The following is an 18,571-nucleotide window of genomic DNA, read 5'->3' on the forward strand; positions in this document are numbered from 1 at the left end:
GTCATCAAGGGCAATGTGAAAAGCCTCCTTGGATTGGGAACCTTTAGGAACTTCCATAAGTGAGGCTAACACTCTGCAAGTACTCACGTCACCTTGGGTGAAGGATTATGCTTCAGAGACCAATTATGTGGCACAAAATTCATCTGCTGATCTTTACCTGGTTTGGTATGCCAGTCCCAGGCTCCTGAAACATCTGGCTGAATGTTCACAGCAGGGGTACTAGAAGCTGTAAACGAGGAGAAAAAAAACAATCAGGAAAAGATAGCTCAGAATCCACTTTTTTGAGTTCACAAAAGAAAATGCTCTCCCTTTCATGACCTGTCCACGTCTCATGTGATTCTACTCTCCCTTTGAGCTCTCTCCACATTCTGCAACACTGATATTTTCTGCCTTCATCTGTGGTTACTTACATGAACACTGGTGGAAGTCATATACTGTTTGTCTCTATTACTTCCTTGTTTTTTTTTTTCCTTTATTTTACCTCCAAAGGTACACTTTGAATTATAACTGTGCATATATATGTCTCCAGTACACTGCAAAAGCAAGAATTATCTTATTCATCTGCATGTGTCCCACCCTATCCTTAACACAAAGTCGGTAGGCAATAAAAAAAAGGTGAAATGAAACTCACACTCAATTTGCCTTAAGCTGGCATAAACTGCATGAGCAACTTAGAACAAAAATTTTGTTTTCTCATTTGGGGGAGAATGGATACATGTATATGTACGGCTGAGTCCCTTCATTGTTCACCTGAAACTATCACAACATTGTTAATTGGTTATATCCCAATAACAAATGTATTTTGCATTAAAAATGAATAAAAATTAATGTTTTTCTTGTTTTTCTCCTCTGCTGGGACATTAACAGAGAATATGAGTCAATCAGAACACTTACCAGGAACTGACTAGATAGCATCTACCATGCTGGTGTCAGGGATGTTATCTACTGTCACTAAAACAACAAACTCACTACAGCTTCAAAATAGATCATTCTGACCCCTCTCAAGGGAGGTCAAGGGATTACATCTGATAGAGTGCCTGGAGAACTATGGATGGAGGCTCATGACATTGTACAGGAGGCAGTGATCAAGACCATCCCCAAGAAAAAGAAATGCAAAAAGGCAAAATGGTTGTCTGAAGAGGCATTACAAACAGTTAGCTGAGAAAAGAAGAGAAGTGAAAGTCAGAGGAGAAAAAGAAAGATATTCCCATTTGAATGCAGAGTTCCAAAAACAGCAAGGAGAGATAAGAAAGCCATCCAGTGATCAATGCAAAGAAATAGAGGGAAACAATATAATGGGAGAGACTAAAGATCTCTTCAAGAAAATTAGAGATACCAAGGGAACATTTCATGCAAAGATGGGCACAATAAAGGACAGAAAACGGTATGGACCTAACAGAAGCAGAAGATACTAAGAAGAGGTAACAAAAATACACAGAAGAACTATACAAAAAAAGATCTTCATGACCCAGATAACCATGATGGTGTGATCACCCATCTAGAGCCAGATATCCTGGAATGTGAAGTCAAGTGGGCCTTAGGAAGCATCACTATGAACAAAGTTAGTGGAGGTGATGGAATTCCAGTTGAGCCACTTCAAATCCTAAAAGATGATGCTGTTAAAAGTGCTGCACTCAATATGCCAGCAAATTTGTAAAACTCAGCAGTGGCCACAGGACTGAAAAAGGTCAGCTTTCATACCAATCCCAAAGAAAGGCAATGCCAAAGAATGTTCAAACTACTGCACAATTGCACTCATCTCACACGCTAGCAAAGTTATGCTCAAAATTCTCCAAGCCAGGCTTCAACAGTACATGAACCATGAACTTTCAGATGTTCAAGCTGCATTTAGGCAGAGGAACCAGAGATAAAATTGCCAACATCCATTAGATCATTGAAAAAGCAAGAGAGTTCCAGAAAAACATCTACTTCTGCTGTATTGACTACGCAAAACCTTTCACAGTGTGGCTTCCAAAAAAACTGCGGAAAATTCTTAAAGAGATGGGAATACCAGATCACCTTACCTGTCTCCTGAGAAATCTGCACGCAGGTCAAGAAGCAACAGTTATAACTGGACATGGAACGACAAATTGGTTCAAAATTGGGAAAGAAGTACGTCAAGGCTGTATGTTGTCACCCTGCTTATTTAACTTATATGCAGAGCACATCATGTGAAATGTTGGGCTGGATGAAGCACAAGCTAGAATCAAGACTGCCAGGAAAAATATCAATAATCTCAGATACACAGATGATGCCACTTATGGCAGAAAGTGATAAAGTGAAAGAGGAGAGTGAAAAAGCTGGCTCAAAACTCAACATTCAAAAAACTAAGATCATGGCATCTGGTCCCATCACTTCATGGCAAATAGATGGGGAAACAATGGAAGCAGTGACAGACTTTATCTTCTTGGGCTCCAAAATCACTGCAGATTTTGAAATGCAGTGACTTTAGCCATGAAATCAAAAGATTCTTACTCCATGGAAGAAAAGATATGACCAACCTAGAGCACATATTAAAAAGGAGAGACATTACTTTGCCAACAAAGGTCCGTCCAGTCAAAGCTATGGTTTTTCCAGTGGTCATGTATGGATGTGAGAGTTGGACTATAAAGAAAGCTGAGCGCTGAAGAATTGATGCTTTTGAACCGTGGTGTTGGAGAAGACTCTTGAGATTCCCTTGGACTGCAAGGAGATCCAACCAGTCCATCCTAAAGGAAATCAGTCCTGAATATTCATTTGAAGGACTGATGCTGAAGCTGAAACTCCAAAACTTTGGCCACCTGATGCAAAGAACTGACTTATTGGAAAAGACCCTGATGCTCAGAAAGGTTGAAGGCAGGCAGAGAAGGCAATGACACAGGATGAGATGGTTGGATGGCATCACTGACTCGATGGAGATGGGTTTGAGTAAGCTCCAGGAGTTGGTGATGGACAGGGAAGCCTGGCATGCTGCAGTCCATGGGGTAAGAAGGAGTCGGACACAACTGAGCGACTAAACTGACTGACCCTCTCAAAGTTTCAAGTGGAGAATTTAAAAGAAACGTTCAGTTAAATATAATGGGGTATATTAGAGTACACATTGGTAGAGTAAACTTCTTCTGCATCTGCAAAATCCAAATAAGAAACTGGATGCCATAAGAAAGAACTTCTTTCTAAGACTCTTCTAGGTTCTGTTCATTAAATCAAAGAAAGCAATGCAAATACTGCAATAACACTGCAAGTACGATTTAAGACACAGTACACATATCACCACCAAAAGGATCATCACGGTACCAAGCCAACCTTATCAAGCCTTATATCTACCCGTTTCATTTCCTTAGTACGAACCAAAACCTTGTGTATCTTCCCATCATCAAGTTAAACAGAATATTCCATTATCAGAAATAACAGTTCTTTCCTTTTAGTTTTCCCTTCTCTTTTTCCACAGTAATCCATGAAAACTGATGTGGAAACTACATAATTTTGCTAACTTTTGCTGTTTGACTTCCTTTAAACTCTGACCTTAGTCTTACACCCAACGAGGATGCAGAACTAGGAATTAGCACTTCAACCTTATTACTAATAAAACCCACAAACCTGCCACACACAAGGCACCATCAGGGAACAGAGAGCTAGAGGACACAGTGCCTATCCTCAAGAAATTTAAAATCTGCTGGAGAGAAAGGAATAAACAAATGAAAAGATAATACCCAGTATTTTAAACTTCTATTTAGCCTTTTATTGTAGTTACTTGTTTAGTTTTTCTTCTCAGATTAAGCCCCAAATAATTATTCTCTTCAGAGAAAATATTCGATAAATATTCATAGAACTTGAAGGCAACATTTCTTGGCTTTCAGAAGAGATGGATAGTGCCTTGTAGAAACTGGAGGTGGGCAATCTGACCTCCCAAACTGACACTTGAGTCTCATCTATATATGAAGAGGATGCAACTGACCCACTAACAATGGAATAATTCCCTTCTCAGCAAGAATAGTGGAAAATTCTTTCACACACTAGCATCGCACAGATCAAAATAAGCAGCACAGCCACAAAACACAAGACTTCTAACTGGCTGAAACCGAGGGATAAACATCTTCTAGCCAGCTCACAAGAGAGAACCAAGTCCAGTACTGCCATGCTGAAGTATGAACATCCATACCCATGGGACGTAAAAGGTGCTACTCATATGAAAACAGTAAATTCAAAGTATTAAAAAGTCAAGAAAATAGATAACCTTATCAATATTATCAGTATGCATCAAAGAGATTTATATAGGAAAAAATGATAATTTATTTTATATGGAAAGACAGGTAGATAAAACAACACATCATACAGATCTTCTAGGCACTAGGAAAGCATTCATAAACAAAACTAACAAAAGTCTCTGCCTCTGGCCTCTGAACTAATGTTCTAATGGGGAAAGATAGATAGGAGGATAAGTTTCCATATGAAATAGAGCAGTCAGAGGAGACCCCACTGAGAAGGTGATTGCTGAGCAAAGATAAAAGAGGTGAAGGAATTAGCCATGCCATGGTCTGGGGAAGAGAGGACAGCCAGTGGAACGGTGGAGAGGCCATGTGACTGGGATGGAATGAGCAGAGGGAGCAAGTGGGGAAGGAGGTCACAGTCCTGGGTATTAGAGCACAGAGGGCCAACCAAAGCCATCTTAGTGACTTTGGCTTCCATGCTGAGTGAAGCAGGGAGCCACTGCGAGGACAGCAATGACATAACCTACATTTTAAACAAGTGATCAAAAACAACAGCTTTAACCTATCACCCCGCATCTTTCCTCTTGAGGTAGCCAACTTCCAATCTGGAGATTCTTTTAAGTGGGCAATGCACAAAGGTCAGAGGTGAATTTCTTGCATATCGTCCTGTGGACCCACTTCAAATAGTTTGAGATTTAAGAGCAATAGGAAATTACCCATAAAGTTTGTTCCTGGACTGCTTTCTCCTTTTCGGTCGTTACAGTTTGACCAGTGCTGCACAACTCAATTTCCTTTTGCATTTGCATAGCTCCCATGAAGTCAAACTGATCGCTACACTGTGTTGCCCAGAGGCTCAGGGGGCCTTCAACAATAAATACATCGTCCTCTAAGTCTAGGCCACTGATGTTCAACATCCTTCAGCATCAAGAAGGAGCTTCATTTCTCCATCTCAGAGCCATCTATCCTTCACTGAAGACCTTCAGTTTTAATCAGTATTACCTCAGTGATACCTTTTTGCTCTTACAAATGGATGTGATTATGATTCTTTCCACACAGTCTGTCTCTAACTTAGAAATATAATGTGGGCCTTGTGTAATTTAAAATTTTTCTAGTAGTCACATCAAAAAAGGTAAAAAGACACTGGTAAAATTAATATTAATATAACATTTTATTTAACCTAATATATTCAAAATATTATATTAAATGACCAATACAAAAATATTAATAAGACATGTTACACTGCTTTTTTTGTACTAAGTCTTGAATTCTGGCATGCGCTTTACACTTAGAGTATGTTTCAAATCAGACTGGCACTTTTTAAGTGTTTAACAGTCGAGTGTGGTTAGTGGCTTCATCTTAGAACTAGTTTAATATATCAGGATATTGTATTCTAAACTGTTCTGTGGAATACTAATTTTGTGGAATGCTCATCATATTACATTTTATTAACTTAAGATGCATATTTTTTCACAGTTCAAAGACTTCAACTAGTAAGCATCTTCCAATCAACTAAAAGTGACAGTACATAAAATAAAGATATGTCCTACAACTGATGGTGCCCTATATATTTTGTACATGTAGCTCTAAGGCAAAATAAAATTTCCAAATTAAATTTTAGGGAAGCTGAGTACAACAAAGTTAAGCAGGCTTCTTTACTGTAAAACATTGCAGAGCTTTTAATATGTTAACACGAATTGTTAATTTTCAAGAGATATGTAGTTTTTCAAAAGCAAAAGCCAAAACAAAACCGCACCTACAAGATGTTTTTTTTTTTTTTTTTTTTCTGGGGTACAAGATGTTTTTATATGTGAACACCTACTGATGTCTTGTAGGGAACCCTGCTCCACTAAACGCAGCATAAATACTTCCTTACCATGCACTGTAGGAGAAGGACTCCTCGTAGGCTGAAGAAAGGGGTCACTGGAAGCACTGGCTGTGTTCAAAAAAGAACCCAGCAGATCCTGACCTGATGGTTTAGAAGGTGCTCCAAATGGGTCAAAGGTGGCACCTAGAAAACAATAGGAAAACGGTGTTTCTTTGTCCTATGGGTTCACTCATTCAGTAAATACTGGACAGCTGTCCCTCTTACAAGGCCCTACGCCAAAGACTTGAAAAGTCAGGATGATGCCTGCCTCGTGGGCTGCTCCACAGGCCCATCCTACCCTTAAAACTTCCTTCAGGGCTAACAATGAAGCCCAAGGATTTCGGACTACATGTGAATAACCTCTTCTTTGAGGACAAAGGAAGAACTCCTGATTTACCTGTAGGATGAACCATAAACTCTATAAATAAGGGTCCTGTGGGCCTTTGGGCATCTTAATAACATGAAATAAATCAAGCAAGCTTATAGATTAATAGATAAGTGGTGAAACCATGGCCTGGGCCACAAGAGATGATCAATGAATGAATTGTGATCATATTCAGTGAATTAGTGAACAAACGCCAGGCACGAGGAGCTTTGCTATTAAGGTGAACAGGAGAAAACCTCACTGACCAGGTACTGTTTAGTTTTGTGTTTTTAGTGGTCCTGGCACATTGAAAGTTAAAAAGAAAAGAAAACGAGTGTGACAAAACCTGAGCTCTCATCACACCTTATGCTCCATGAAACGAAATGCTTTCAAAACATTGCTTGCTTATAACTTGCTAGAAACTAGGTGCAGATGTAGTAAAATGCAAAAAATGTCTGTGAATGAATCAAGAAAACTTCAACAAAGTGGCAGCTGAGGTTTCCAGCAACAACACAATAATAGCATTTTTTCAATTTTATTTATTTATTTTAAGTATGTTGGATCTTCATTGCTGTGAAGGCATTTCTCTCGTTATGGTGCCTGGGCTTCTCATTACAGTGGCTTCACTTGTGGAGGGCACGTGGGCTGCAACAGTTGCAGCGTTTGGGCTCAGCAGTTGCAATTCCCGGCTCTAGAGCACAGGCTCAACAGCTGGGGCACACGGGCTTAGCTGCTTTGTGGCATGTGGGATCTTCCCAGACCAGAGATCAAACCCATTTCTCCTGCATTGGCAGGAGAATTCTTAACCAGGGAAGCCCAACAATGCAGTAACTTAATATTGCATCATTTCTTTAGGGTTTATGTTGCCTTTCATAAAGAATACATCAGCTGAACCTGTCAGCTGTCAGACAGAAGTGATATCATTTTCATTCTACGGACAATAAAACTGAGGTTCAGAGAGCCAAGTTTCTTGCCCAGTATCAAGTAAATGATAAGACTGGACTCATGTTCAAGTTTTCGGACTTCAAATTCCAGGAATTCCCCAAAGGCATCTCACATTCTTCATAGACGTGAGATAAATGTGATGAAAATGACACAGAGTGGCATATATATAACTGGGCTTTAATTTTGCATTAATGCACAAGGGAATTAGCTCCCTATAATGAGATGTCACTTCCTAATTTGTAGGTATCAAGCTAATGGGCTGACTGCTTCCTGGAGTAGGAGTGACCTATTCTAGGAATAGATAACTACAGTCAAACGAGTTAATGAATAATTCCCACTCTCAAAACCCAGGGAGGGATATGATTTAATATGTGTTCAGCTACGACTTCATTGGCATAATGCTCTCCTAATGTCTGCTGGACAGTAGATTAGCTTTACATAGCAGCAATGAATCAACTATACATCAGGCACTCTATTACATGATGTGTATCACTTAGTTCATTTAATACTAATGAAACTTTATCCCTTCTATAAAATGAGAATACTGAGATTTATAGAAAACTTGCAAGCGGACACTCTAACTTTGATGTCCACCAGTAGAGAATGCTAAAATCTTCTCACTATTACCTGGTACACTTTTAATACCAACCTATGCTAAATTAGGCTTCTCTGGTGGCTCAGATGTTAAAGAGTCTGCCTGTGATGTGGGAGACCCAGGTTCTATCCCTGGGTTGGGAAGATCCTCTGGAGAAGGAAACAGCCACCCACTCCAGTATTCTTGCCTGGAAAATCCCATGGATGGAGAAGCCTGGCAGGCTATAGTCCATGGAGTCACAAAGAGTTAGACATGACTGAGTGACTAACACACTATGTTAAATTAGCAGCATTCTCAAATAACTAAAAGTGAGCTTGCCAACACAAGACAAGAGCTAAAATTTAGTCTTTACGACATTGCTAATAGGTAAATATTTTCCCATTTTATAACTAAGAAGGTCAAGGTTTTTTTTAATAAAGCTACACAGATAGGTAAGTTTCAGTCCTGGCATTCAAATCCAAGCCTTTAACTCTGGACTCAAGTTCCTTCTGCTTCCTTTTGGAGGACAGAATACTTGTGTCCCAGACCTAGGTGGGCACTACTCAGTCGTGTATCCTTTGACAAGTCAGTTAATATATATCTGGCCTCAATTTCATTGTCTATAACCTGAGGCACAGATTTAACTAATGTCTGAAAGGCCCCCTCTAGCTATGATGCTAGAATACAACTATCTACCTGGGGCTACGATGAATTAAATCACTGAAAGTCACACAAGGGGCATGGTCTTGATGTGACCACTGAACTTCCCTGGTGGTACAGTGGGTGAGAATCTGCCTGCCAATGCAAGGGACACAGGTTAGATCCCTAGTCCAGGAAGATTCCACACGCCATGAAGCAACTAAGCCGGTGAGCCACAACTACTGAGCCCGTGTGCTGCAACGACTGAAACTTGTGCACCGAGAGCCCGTGCTCTGCAATAAGAGAAGCCACTGCAAGGAGAAGCCTGCACACCACAATGAGAAGAAGTCCCCGCTCTGTTTGCCGCAACTAGAGAAAGCCTGTGTGTAGCAACGAAGACTCAACACAGCTAAAAATGAACAAATACAATTTTTAATGTGACCACTGACTACTCTGCCACTTTGGATCTTGGGACTTCTTTTCCTGGCAGAGCTTCTGCTCACTTTGATGACTAAGAACTGCTGAAGTATAGAGCAAACAGCCTGGGATTCAGGACACCTGGCTTCACACTCTGGGTCCACAATAACTAAAGTAGGAGCTTGAGCCTCAGCATCTACAATCCTACAACATCTACAGTGATTCTGAAACTCACTCTTGTAAAGAATGGCTCCAGTTGAACTACCACAAATTGAGACCAGTCAAAGCCTTCTGAGAACTGAAGGATGAGCTTGGGAATTCAAGTACCTAAAGGTTATCACCTGCCTGGAGAGTTGAGACATTCCCCTTTCCTCTTCCTAATGGAATCTCTTCCTAATGAAATCTCTTCCTAATGATATCATCTTGGTTAATGGTGCAGTAACAAGGACAGCTGGTTCTTTAGAGGCTATAATAGACTTCTGCTTACCCAATTCTACTGTCTTGCAAATGTCAAAAAATTGTGGATGGCCAGCCACAAGAAGGGTTGAGTCTGTGGCAATGAGCGGAGTGAAGCTGACTGAGCCTCATGGGGCTCAAACTCTGTATCTGGCACCAACTGCTCCACTCCATCAGCCATGCTGCTGGCAGGAGTCCCTTAAATATATCCTAAATTAACCAAGTGCTTCTCTGCACAGCATAAGTGTATTCAGAAAACTACAGTTCTAAGAAGGCATTACAGGAAAACTGAGGGAAAGCTTGGGAGTCAAATGGCCTGGTTTTGGGCCCGAGGACTTGCTATATAAAAGTACACTACTAATTTGACTCTAAGCCTCTGTTTCCTCAGCTAGAAAATGGAGATAACAATAGCACCTTATTTACTGTGTTTTTATAAAGATTGAATTCATGGCTGGTGTTAAATTCCATGTTTGGCAAATAGTGAGTACCCCACAAATAGTCGCTGTTATTATTAATAACAATTCATCAATCTACACCTCCAAGCAGAAATAACTAAAGCAGCTAAAGCCTTTAAAAAAAAATTAAAGTAAGGGTGACGAACTCAAATATTCTTTCTTAGACTGTCCTACCAAAATGGACAGTATTTCTATTTCCTCTTGTGGTTCCCACTAGACATGAAGATACAGACCTTCTGGAGACTTTTAGGGAGATCAGAGAAGTCTAGACTATAAGGAAAGTTTGATTCCACCTGCTCGGCCCAAAAGTTATAACTCAGTACTGAGAGGTACAGCGCAATATAGAAACAATTACCTTCTCCTACTCTCAGCGTTGGAGATGCAGAGGTGGAGGTGGCAGATCGGCGTGGTGTGGACTGAGTGGATGTAGGTCCACTCGGGTGAAACACGTCATCCACCCCTGACTGTCCAGACTGGACGGGACCAGCTGCACCTCCGCCCCCGAACAGGTCACTCAGAAGTTCGGAGTTGGAGGGAGGAGCCGCCGGCGAAGAGAAGTTCTTACTCACTGCAGACCCTTCTAGACCCAGAAGATCCACATCCTCAGGGGGTGCAGGGGCAGCTGGCTCCTGCTGCTTTTTGCTGGGCTTCCTGGCTGCGTGAGGTTTGTCACCATTGGCATTGCCATGTGGGCTGGACAGCGTCAGAAGTTCATCATCTGACTGCTCACTCTCCTGATTCACTAGGGCGGCGTGGTCCTCCTCGCAGAATGACTTCTCTGACTTCTGATCTAAGGAAGGCGAGTATGCCAGAAACAGTCAGTCACCAGCCACAGAATTTCTGCTTTTTGTTAGAGTCTACATACTTAACTTCAGAAAGAGAGAAACAGCAGCCTGGAAAAATCAATGCTTTTAGACTCTTACTGATGGAAAACTTAATGTATTTCACATAACATTATTTTACTATCTGTTGAGCATTTGAGAGGAATATAAGCGTGAAGACCAAAAACTCTAGAATCAGCCCAAGTTTGAATCTCATCTCTGCTACTTACTGGCTCTGTGACACTGAAAAAGTGGCTTTACTTCTCTGTGCCTTGGTTTTATCTTCTGCAAAATGCGAGTAGTAAATAGAACCTAGCTTCCATTGACTGTTGTGAAAATTACATGAGATATGATATGGAAAACGCTCAGATCAATCCTAAGTAGTACTTAAGTGGTTTTTCTTATTTTTAAAATTACTACTATCACCATCCTCCTCTTCTTCTTCCCAGCACTATGTGAGGTGCTTTGAAAAAAACAAAACATTGTCTCCTAGTCCTTGCTGCCTCCTCTCATGGTCTTTTTCAAGTGACCTGCAGCCAAAAGCAGGGCCTTTGTCCCACATTCTGGAGAAGTGAACCCCATGCCTAATAAGTGACCAGAGGAAATGGCTCTGGTGTAAGGATGGCCCTTACACCAACTGGGAGGAGGTACTTTCAGCATAAAATGGGCAGCAGGAAAGATTTCCAGCAGGAAATTCCTTTCTTCTGGGGACGGAATGGAGAGGCTGGTGAGTGACATTCCAGGCCCTCCTTGGGGCAGATGGCCCTATGGAACTTCATCTACTGCCAGGTAGATCCCTATTCCAAACCAAGTGCAGATCCACATCCCTCCTCCCCAGTCCTGAAATGCAAAAAGCTGTGAAAAACTAAATGTTCCCCTACGTTGGTAGAAAAATCTGACTGGAACTGACATGAAAGTTACTTATAAATGTCTTCATTGATTTCACTCAGGTTTATGAGTTATGTTTCACTGCAGACATTTTTTTTCTTTTTAATTTTTATTGAAGGATAATTGCTTTACAGAATTTTGTTGTTTTCTGTCAAACCTCAACATGAATCAGCCATAGGTATATATATATCCCCTCCCTTTTGAACCTCCCTTTCACCTCCCTCCCCATCCCACTCCTCTGGGTTGATCCAGAGCCCCTGTTTGAGTTTCCTGAGCCATCCAGAAAATTCCCGTTGGCTATTTATCTTACATATGGTAATGTAAGTTTCCATGTTACTTTTCCCATACATGTCACCCTCTCCTCCCCTCTCCACATGTCCATAAGTCTATTCTCTATGTCTGTTTCTCCGCTGTTTCCCTGTAAAAAAAATTCTTTAGAACCATTTTTCTAGATTTTGCATATGTGCATTAGAATATGACATTTACCTTTCTGACTCACTTCACTCTGTGTAATAGGTTCTAGGTTCAACCACCTCATCAGAACTGACTCAAATGGGTTCCTTTTATGGCCTGAGTAATATTCCATTGTGTATATGTACCACAAATTCTTTATCCATTCATTGTCGATGGACATCTAGGTTGCTTCCATGTTCTAGCTATTGTAAATAGTGCTGCAATGAACATTAGGATACATGTGTCTTTTTCAATTTTTGGTTTCCTAGGGTACATGCCTAGGAGTGGAATTGCTGGGTCATATGATGGTTTTATTCCTAGCTTTTTAAGGAATCCCCATACCATCTTCCATAGTAGCTGTATCAATTTACACTCCCACCAACACTGCAAGAGCATTCCTTCTCCACACCCTCTCCAGCATCTATTGTTTGCAGACTTTTTGATGATGGCCATTCTGACTGGTGTGAGGTGATATTTCATTGAAGTTTTGATTTGCATTTCTCTAATAATGAGTGATGCTGGGCATCTTTTCATGTGTTTGTTAGCCATCTGTATGTCTTCTTTGGAGAAATGTCTGTTTAGGTCTTTTTCCCACTTTTTGACTGGGTTGTTTTTCTGGAATGAGCTGCTTGTATATTTTGGAAATTAATCCTTTGTCAGTTGTTTCATTTGCTATTATTGTCTCCCATTCTGAGGGCTGTCTCTTCACCTTGCTTATAGTTTCCTTTGCTGTGCCAAAGCTTTTAAGCTTAATCAGGTCTCACTTACTTACTTATGTTTTTATTTCCGTTACTCTAGGAGGTGGGTCACAGAGGATCTTGCTTTGATTTACATCATCGCATGTTCTGCCTATGTTTTCCTCATGATAATGATCCTCAAGATCATGGCATCTGGTCCCATCACTTCATGGTAAATATATGGGGAAACAGTGGAAACAGTGGCTAACTTTATTTTTCTGGGCTCCAAAATCACTGCAGATGGTGATTGCAGCTATGAAATTAAAAGACGCTTACTCCTTGGAAGGAAAGTTATGACCAACCTACATAGCATATTAAAAAGCAGAGACATTACTTTGCCAACAAAGGACCGTCTGGTCAAGGCTATGGTTTTTCCAGTGGTCATGTATGGATGTGAGAGTTGGACTGTGAAGAATGCTGAGCACCGAGGAACTGATGCTTTTGAACTGTGGTGTTGGAGAAGACTCTTGAGTCCCTTGGACTGCAAGGAGTTCCAACCAGTCCATCCTAAAGGAGATCAGTCCTGGGTGTTCATTGGAAGGACTGATGTTGAAGCTGAAACTCCAATACTTTGGCCACCTGATGTGAAGAGCTCTCTCATTTGAAAAGACCCTGATGCTGGGAAAGATTGAGGGCAGGAGGAGAAGGGGATGACAGAGGATGAGATGGTTGAATGGCATCACCGACTCAATGGACATGAGTTTGGGTAGACTCCAGAAGTTGGTGATGGACAGGGAGGCCTGGTGTGCTGCAGTTCATGGGGTTGCAAAGAGTCGGACATGACTGAGCAACTGAACTGAACTAAACTGAATTTTCTGTGTATAGTTCTTTTGTCTCCTTAGGTCTAAGTTTATTCCTAAATGTTTAATTCTTTTTGTTGCAGTGGTGAAAGGGATTGATTCCTTAATTTCTCTTTCTGATTTTTCATTGTTAGTATATAGAAATGCAAGTGATTTCTGTGTATCCTGCAACTTTGCTAAATTCACTGATTAGCTCTAGTAATTTTCTGATACAATCTTTAGGATTTTCTATGTACAGTATCATGTCATCTGCAAACAGTAAGACTTCACTTCTTCTTTTCTGATCTGGATTCCTTTTATTTCTTTTTCTTCTCTGATTGCTGTAGCGAGGACTTCCAGAACTATGTTGAATAATAGTGGTGAAAGTGGACACCCTTGTCTTATTCCTGATCTTAGGGGGAATGCTTTAAGTTTTTCAACATTGACAATAATGTTTGCTGTAGGCTTATCATACACCCCCTTTACTATGTTGAGGTAGGTTCCTTCTATCCTCATTTTTTGAAGAGTTTTAACCATAAATGGGTCCTGAATTTTGTCAAAGGCTTTTTCTGCATTTACTGAGATTATCATATGACTTTTATCTTTTGTTAATATGATGTATCACATTGATTGATTTGCATATATTTAATAATCCTTGCATTCTTGGAATAACCCAACTTGATCACGGTATATGAGCTTTTTGATGTGTTGCTGAATTCTGTTTGCAAAAATTTTGTTGAGGATTTTTGCATCTATGTTTATCAGTGATATTGGCCTGTATTTTTAATTTTTTGTGTTGTCTTTGTCTGGTTTTGGTATCAGGGTGATGGCAGCCTCGTAGAATGAGTTTGGAAGTGTTCTTTCCTCTGCAATTTTTTGAGTTTTAGAAAGATAGGCATTAGCTCTTCTCTAAATGTTTGATAGAATTCTCCTATGAAGCCATCTGGTCCTGGGGTCTTGTTTTTTGAGAGATATTTGATCACAACTTCAATTTCAGTGCTTGTAATTGGGTTGTTCATAATTTCTACTTCTTCCTGGTTCAGTCTTGGAAGATTGAACTTTTCTACAAATCTGTCCATTTCTTCCAGGTTATCCATTTTACTGCTATATAGTTGTTCATAATGGTCTCTTCTAATCCTTTGTATTTCTGCATTGTCTGTTGTAACTTCTCCTTTTTTATTTCTAATTTTGTTGATTTGATTCTTCTCTTTTTTTCAGATGAGTCTGGATAAAGGTTTGCAAATTCTGTTTATCTTCTCAAAGAACTAGCTTATAGTTTTATTAATCTTTACTATTGTTTCTTTCATTTCTTTTTCATTTATTTCTGCTCAGATCTTTACGATTTCTTTCCTTCTACTAATTTTTGGGGGAGTTTGTTCTTCCTTTTCCAGTTGTTTTAGGTGTAAAATTAGGTTGTCCATTTGATGTGTTTCTTGTTTCTTGAGGTAGGATTGTATTGCTATCAACTTCCCTCTTAGAACTACTTCTGCTGCATCCCATAGGTTTTGAGTTGTGTTTTCAGCCATTTGTCTCTAGAAATTTTTTTATTTCCTTTTTGATTTCTTCAGTAACCTGCTGGTTATTTAGAAACGTGTTGTTTAATCACCATGTGTTTGTGTTTCTAACAGTTTTTTTTTCTTGTAATTGATATCTAGTCTCATAGCTCTGTGGTTGGAGAAGATGCTTGATATAATTTCAATTTTCTTAAATTTATTGAGGTTTGATTTGGGACCCAAGATGTGGTCCAACTTGGAGAATGTTCCGTGTGCACTTGAGAAGAAGGTGTATTCTTCTGCATTTGGATGAAAATGTCCTGAAGATATCAATGAGATCCATCTCATCTAATGTGTTTCCTTATTAACTTTCTGTTTTGATTGTCTGTCCGTTGGTGTGAGTGGAGTGTTAAAGTCTCCTACTATTATTGTGTTACTGTCAATTTCTCCTTTATGTCTGTTACTATTTGTCTTATTTATTGAGGTGCTCCTATGTTGGGTGCACAGATATTTACAATTGTTGTGCCTTCCTCTTACATTGATCCCTTGATCATTATGGAGTGTCCTTCCTTATCTCTTGTAACATTCTTTATTTTAAGGTCTATTTTGTCGGATAGGAGGATTGCTACTCCAGTTTTCTTTTGCTTCTCATTTGCATGGAATATATTTTTCCTTCCTCTCACTTTCAGTATATATGTGTCTTTAGGTCTGAAATAGGTTTCTTGTAGACAGCATATATATGGGTCTTGTTTTTGTATCCATTCAGCCAGTCGGTGTCTTTCGGTTGGAGCATTTAATCCATTTACATTGAAAATAATTGTTGATATTTATGTTCCTATTGCCATTTTCTTAACTGTTTGGGGTTGATTTTGTAGATCTTTTGTCTTCTCCTATATTTCTTGACTGTATAAGTCCCTTTAAAGATTTGTTGCAAAGCTGATTTGGTGATATTGAATTCTCTTAACTTTGGCTTGTCTGAAAACCTTTTTATTTCTCCATCAATTTTGAATGAGATCCTTGCCAGGTACAGTAATCTTGGTTGTAGATTTTCCCCTTTCAGTACTTTAAATATATCCTGTCATTCCCTTCTGGCCTGCAGAGTTTCTGCTGAAAGATCAGCTGTTAAGCATATGAGGTTTCCCTTGTATGTTACTTGTTGCTTCTCCTTTGCTGCTTTTAATATTATGTGTCTTGGCATGTTTCTTCTTGGGTTTATCTTGTATGGGATTCTTTGTGCCTCTTGGACTTGATTGACTATTTCCTTTTTCATGCTGGGGAAATTTTCAACTATAATCTCTTTAAAATTTTTACCTTATTCTGCTCTTAAGAAGTTATTTTCACCATTTTATATTCCAGCTCACTGATTCGATCTTCTGCTTCAGATATTCTGCTATTGATTCCTTCTAGAGTATTTTTAATTTCAGTAATTGTGTTGTTTGTCTCTGCATGTTTATTCTTTAATTCTCCTAGGTCTTTGTTAATTGATTCTTGCATTTTCTCCATTCTGTTTTCAAGTTTTTGATCATCTTTACTATCATATTTTGAATTCTTTTTCAGGTAGTTTGCCTATTTCCTCTTCATTTATTTGGACTTCTGTGTTTCTAGTTTGTTCCTTCCTTTGCATAGTGTTTCTCTCCCTTCTCATTATTTTTTTTTTAACTTGTTGTGTTTGAGGTCTCCTTTTCTCAGGCTTCAAGGAAAGTTGAATTCTTTCCTTGAAGAAGGTTGAATTCTTTCTTCCTTTTTGCTTCTGCCCTCCTAAGGTTGGTCCAGTGGTTTGTGTAAGCTTCACATAGGGTGAGATTTGTGCTGAGTTTTTGTTTGTTTTTCCTCTGATGGGCAAGGCTGAGTGAGGTGGTTTTTCTGTCTGCTGATGACTGGGTTTGTATTTTTGTTTTTTGTTGTTATTGTTGTTGTTTAGGTGAGGTGTCCTGCACAGGGTGCTATGGCGGTTGGGTGATGCCAGGTCTTGTATTCAAGTGGTTTCCTTTGTGTGAGTTCTCACTATTTGACACTCCCTAGGGTTAGTTCTCTGGTAGTCTAGGGTCTTGGAGTCAGTGCTCCCACTCCAAATGCTCAGGGCTTGATCTCCAAAGTCGCAAACTTTATCAGGGGCAGTGGGGCCAACAGAGAGTACCAGGACCTCAGGGTTTGACTTTTCTACTTTTCTGATGTTTCATCTCCCCAAATTTCACAATACAGCCATTTCCTCGCAAATCAGAAGGCAAGATCCTTGAGGACTGGGAAGATCCTTGTTTCTCTAGCCCCTATTACAATGCCTGGGCCATTGCAAAAAACTCAATGTGTGATCTGGTCTGCCTAAAGCCGGGACACGTACAGCAGAAACTTCTTCCAGCCCCTCAATGCAGACATTTTAACATGTTTAATGACATGCTGTTGTCTGAGATGCCCTCAGAGGTGCTAAGGAATATGCAGTTTATGTATTGTATTGCCTTTCTAACGTACAAAAAATTCTGCATTCCTAAATCCATCTAGCTCTGTGCGATTCAGTTAAAAGACTGTGCATTTGTGCTAAACCTATTTTATAGCCTGATAAGATTTCTCAAGTACTTACTAAAATAGCAGAGGAAAGTAAAAGTAATGTTTTATTAAAAGCTCTTATGCGAAGAAGCAAGATGAAGGAGAAACCAAGAGGGGACTGGGAAATCTACCTGCTATCTACATTTCACTGGGTTTTCCCATTTTTAAAATGTTTTTGATCCCAAATCTCAGTAGAAAATTCTGAAAGAATCTAAAAAAGTGGATGTATGTACAATAGATTCACTTTATTGTACACCTGAAAACAACACAACATTATAAATCAACTATTTCCCAATAAAAATTTAAAAAAAAGAAAATTCTGAAAGTAAACCTTTCAGTTCAAAAGAATTCTGTAAACAACTTTTTCATCACATGTAGAAAACTCTGTGTAGGCAATGGGAATAGTGTGTTATATTGACACGGAAAGGAAAGTCAATCAAGAGGATTTTAAGTACACCATCACCAGAGGCAGTTTCCTGCCCCTTTCTTAAGAAAGTCCTTACCATGGACTTCCACATTCAATCTTGCAGTTAACCTCAGCAAACTATAAAGCAAAGGGGTATCAATCAGAATACCAATGCTAATCTACTGGGGGCTGTCCAAAGTTTCTTGTTGGGAAAGATTCTAAACACATCTTCAGGTTCTGCAAAAAAGGATATTGCAATCAAGTCCAACCTCTGTCAAGGTTTTTAAAGCAAGTAGCAGAGATATGTACGTACTGTTTGCCTTCCCTGCACCAGGGAAGCTTAGCTCTGCCCTGCTAGTGGTCAAAGCCCTGGGCAGGGTGGAGGTGGGTGTTGCCAGATTTTGTATTTTTGGAAAATTTATTTAAGGGCGTGAGATTGAGTTCTTTGCTAATTTTTTGTGTGTGTCAGCAGTGTGAATGGAGATCCTAGAAAATACCATGATTATTCATTAACCCAGTGCTGTGATCCATAACACTGCATAATAGAAAAGG

The 18,571-nt window shown here is 39.6% G+C and overlaps 1 protein-coding gene across 4 annotated transcripts in view; it reads right to left on the reverse strand.

The window, feature by feature from the left end:
- Positions 1-18,571, reverse strand: part of DNAJC6 (DnaJ heat shock protein family (Hsp40) member C6) — a 170,630-nt gene that overhangs the window by 16,241 nt on the left and 135,818 nt on the right. For all 4 annotated transcript variants that reach the window (XM_043461065.1, XM_043461066.1, XM_043461067.1 and 1 more), the window contains 3 exons: positions 10,257-10,691; positions 6,061-6,195; positions 158-226 (listed from right to left, as the gene is read on the reverse strand). In XM_043461065.1, the coding sequence (XP_043317000.1) occupies positions 158-226; positions 6,061-6,195; positions 10,257-10,691 (639 nt within the window). The remainder of the gene's footprint in view (positions 1-157; positions 227-6,060; positions 6,196-10,256; positions 10,692-18,571) is intronic.

The sequence above is a fragment of the Cervus canadensis genome, chromosome 2 (genome assembly GCF_019320065.1).
Source record: "Cervus canadensis isolate Bull #8, Minnesota chromosome 2, ASM1932006v1, whole genome shotgun sequence".
Taxonomy (NCBI): Eukaryota; Metazoa; Chordata; class Mammalia; order Artiodactyla; family Cervidae; genus Cervus; species Cervus canadensis.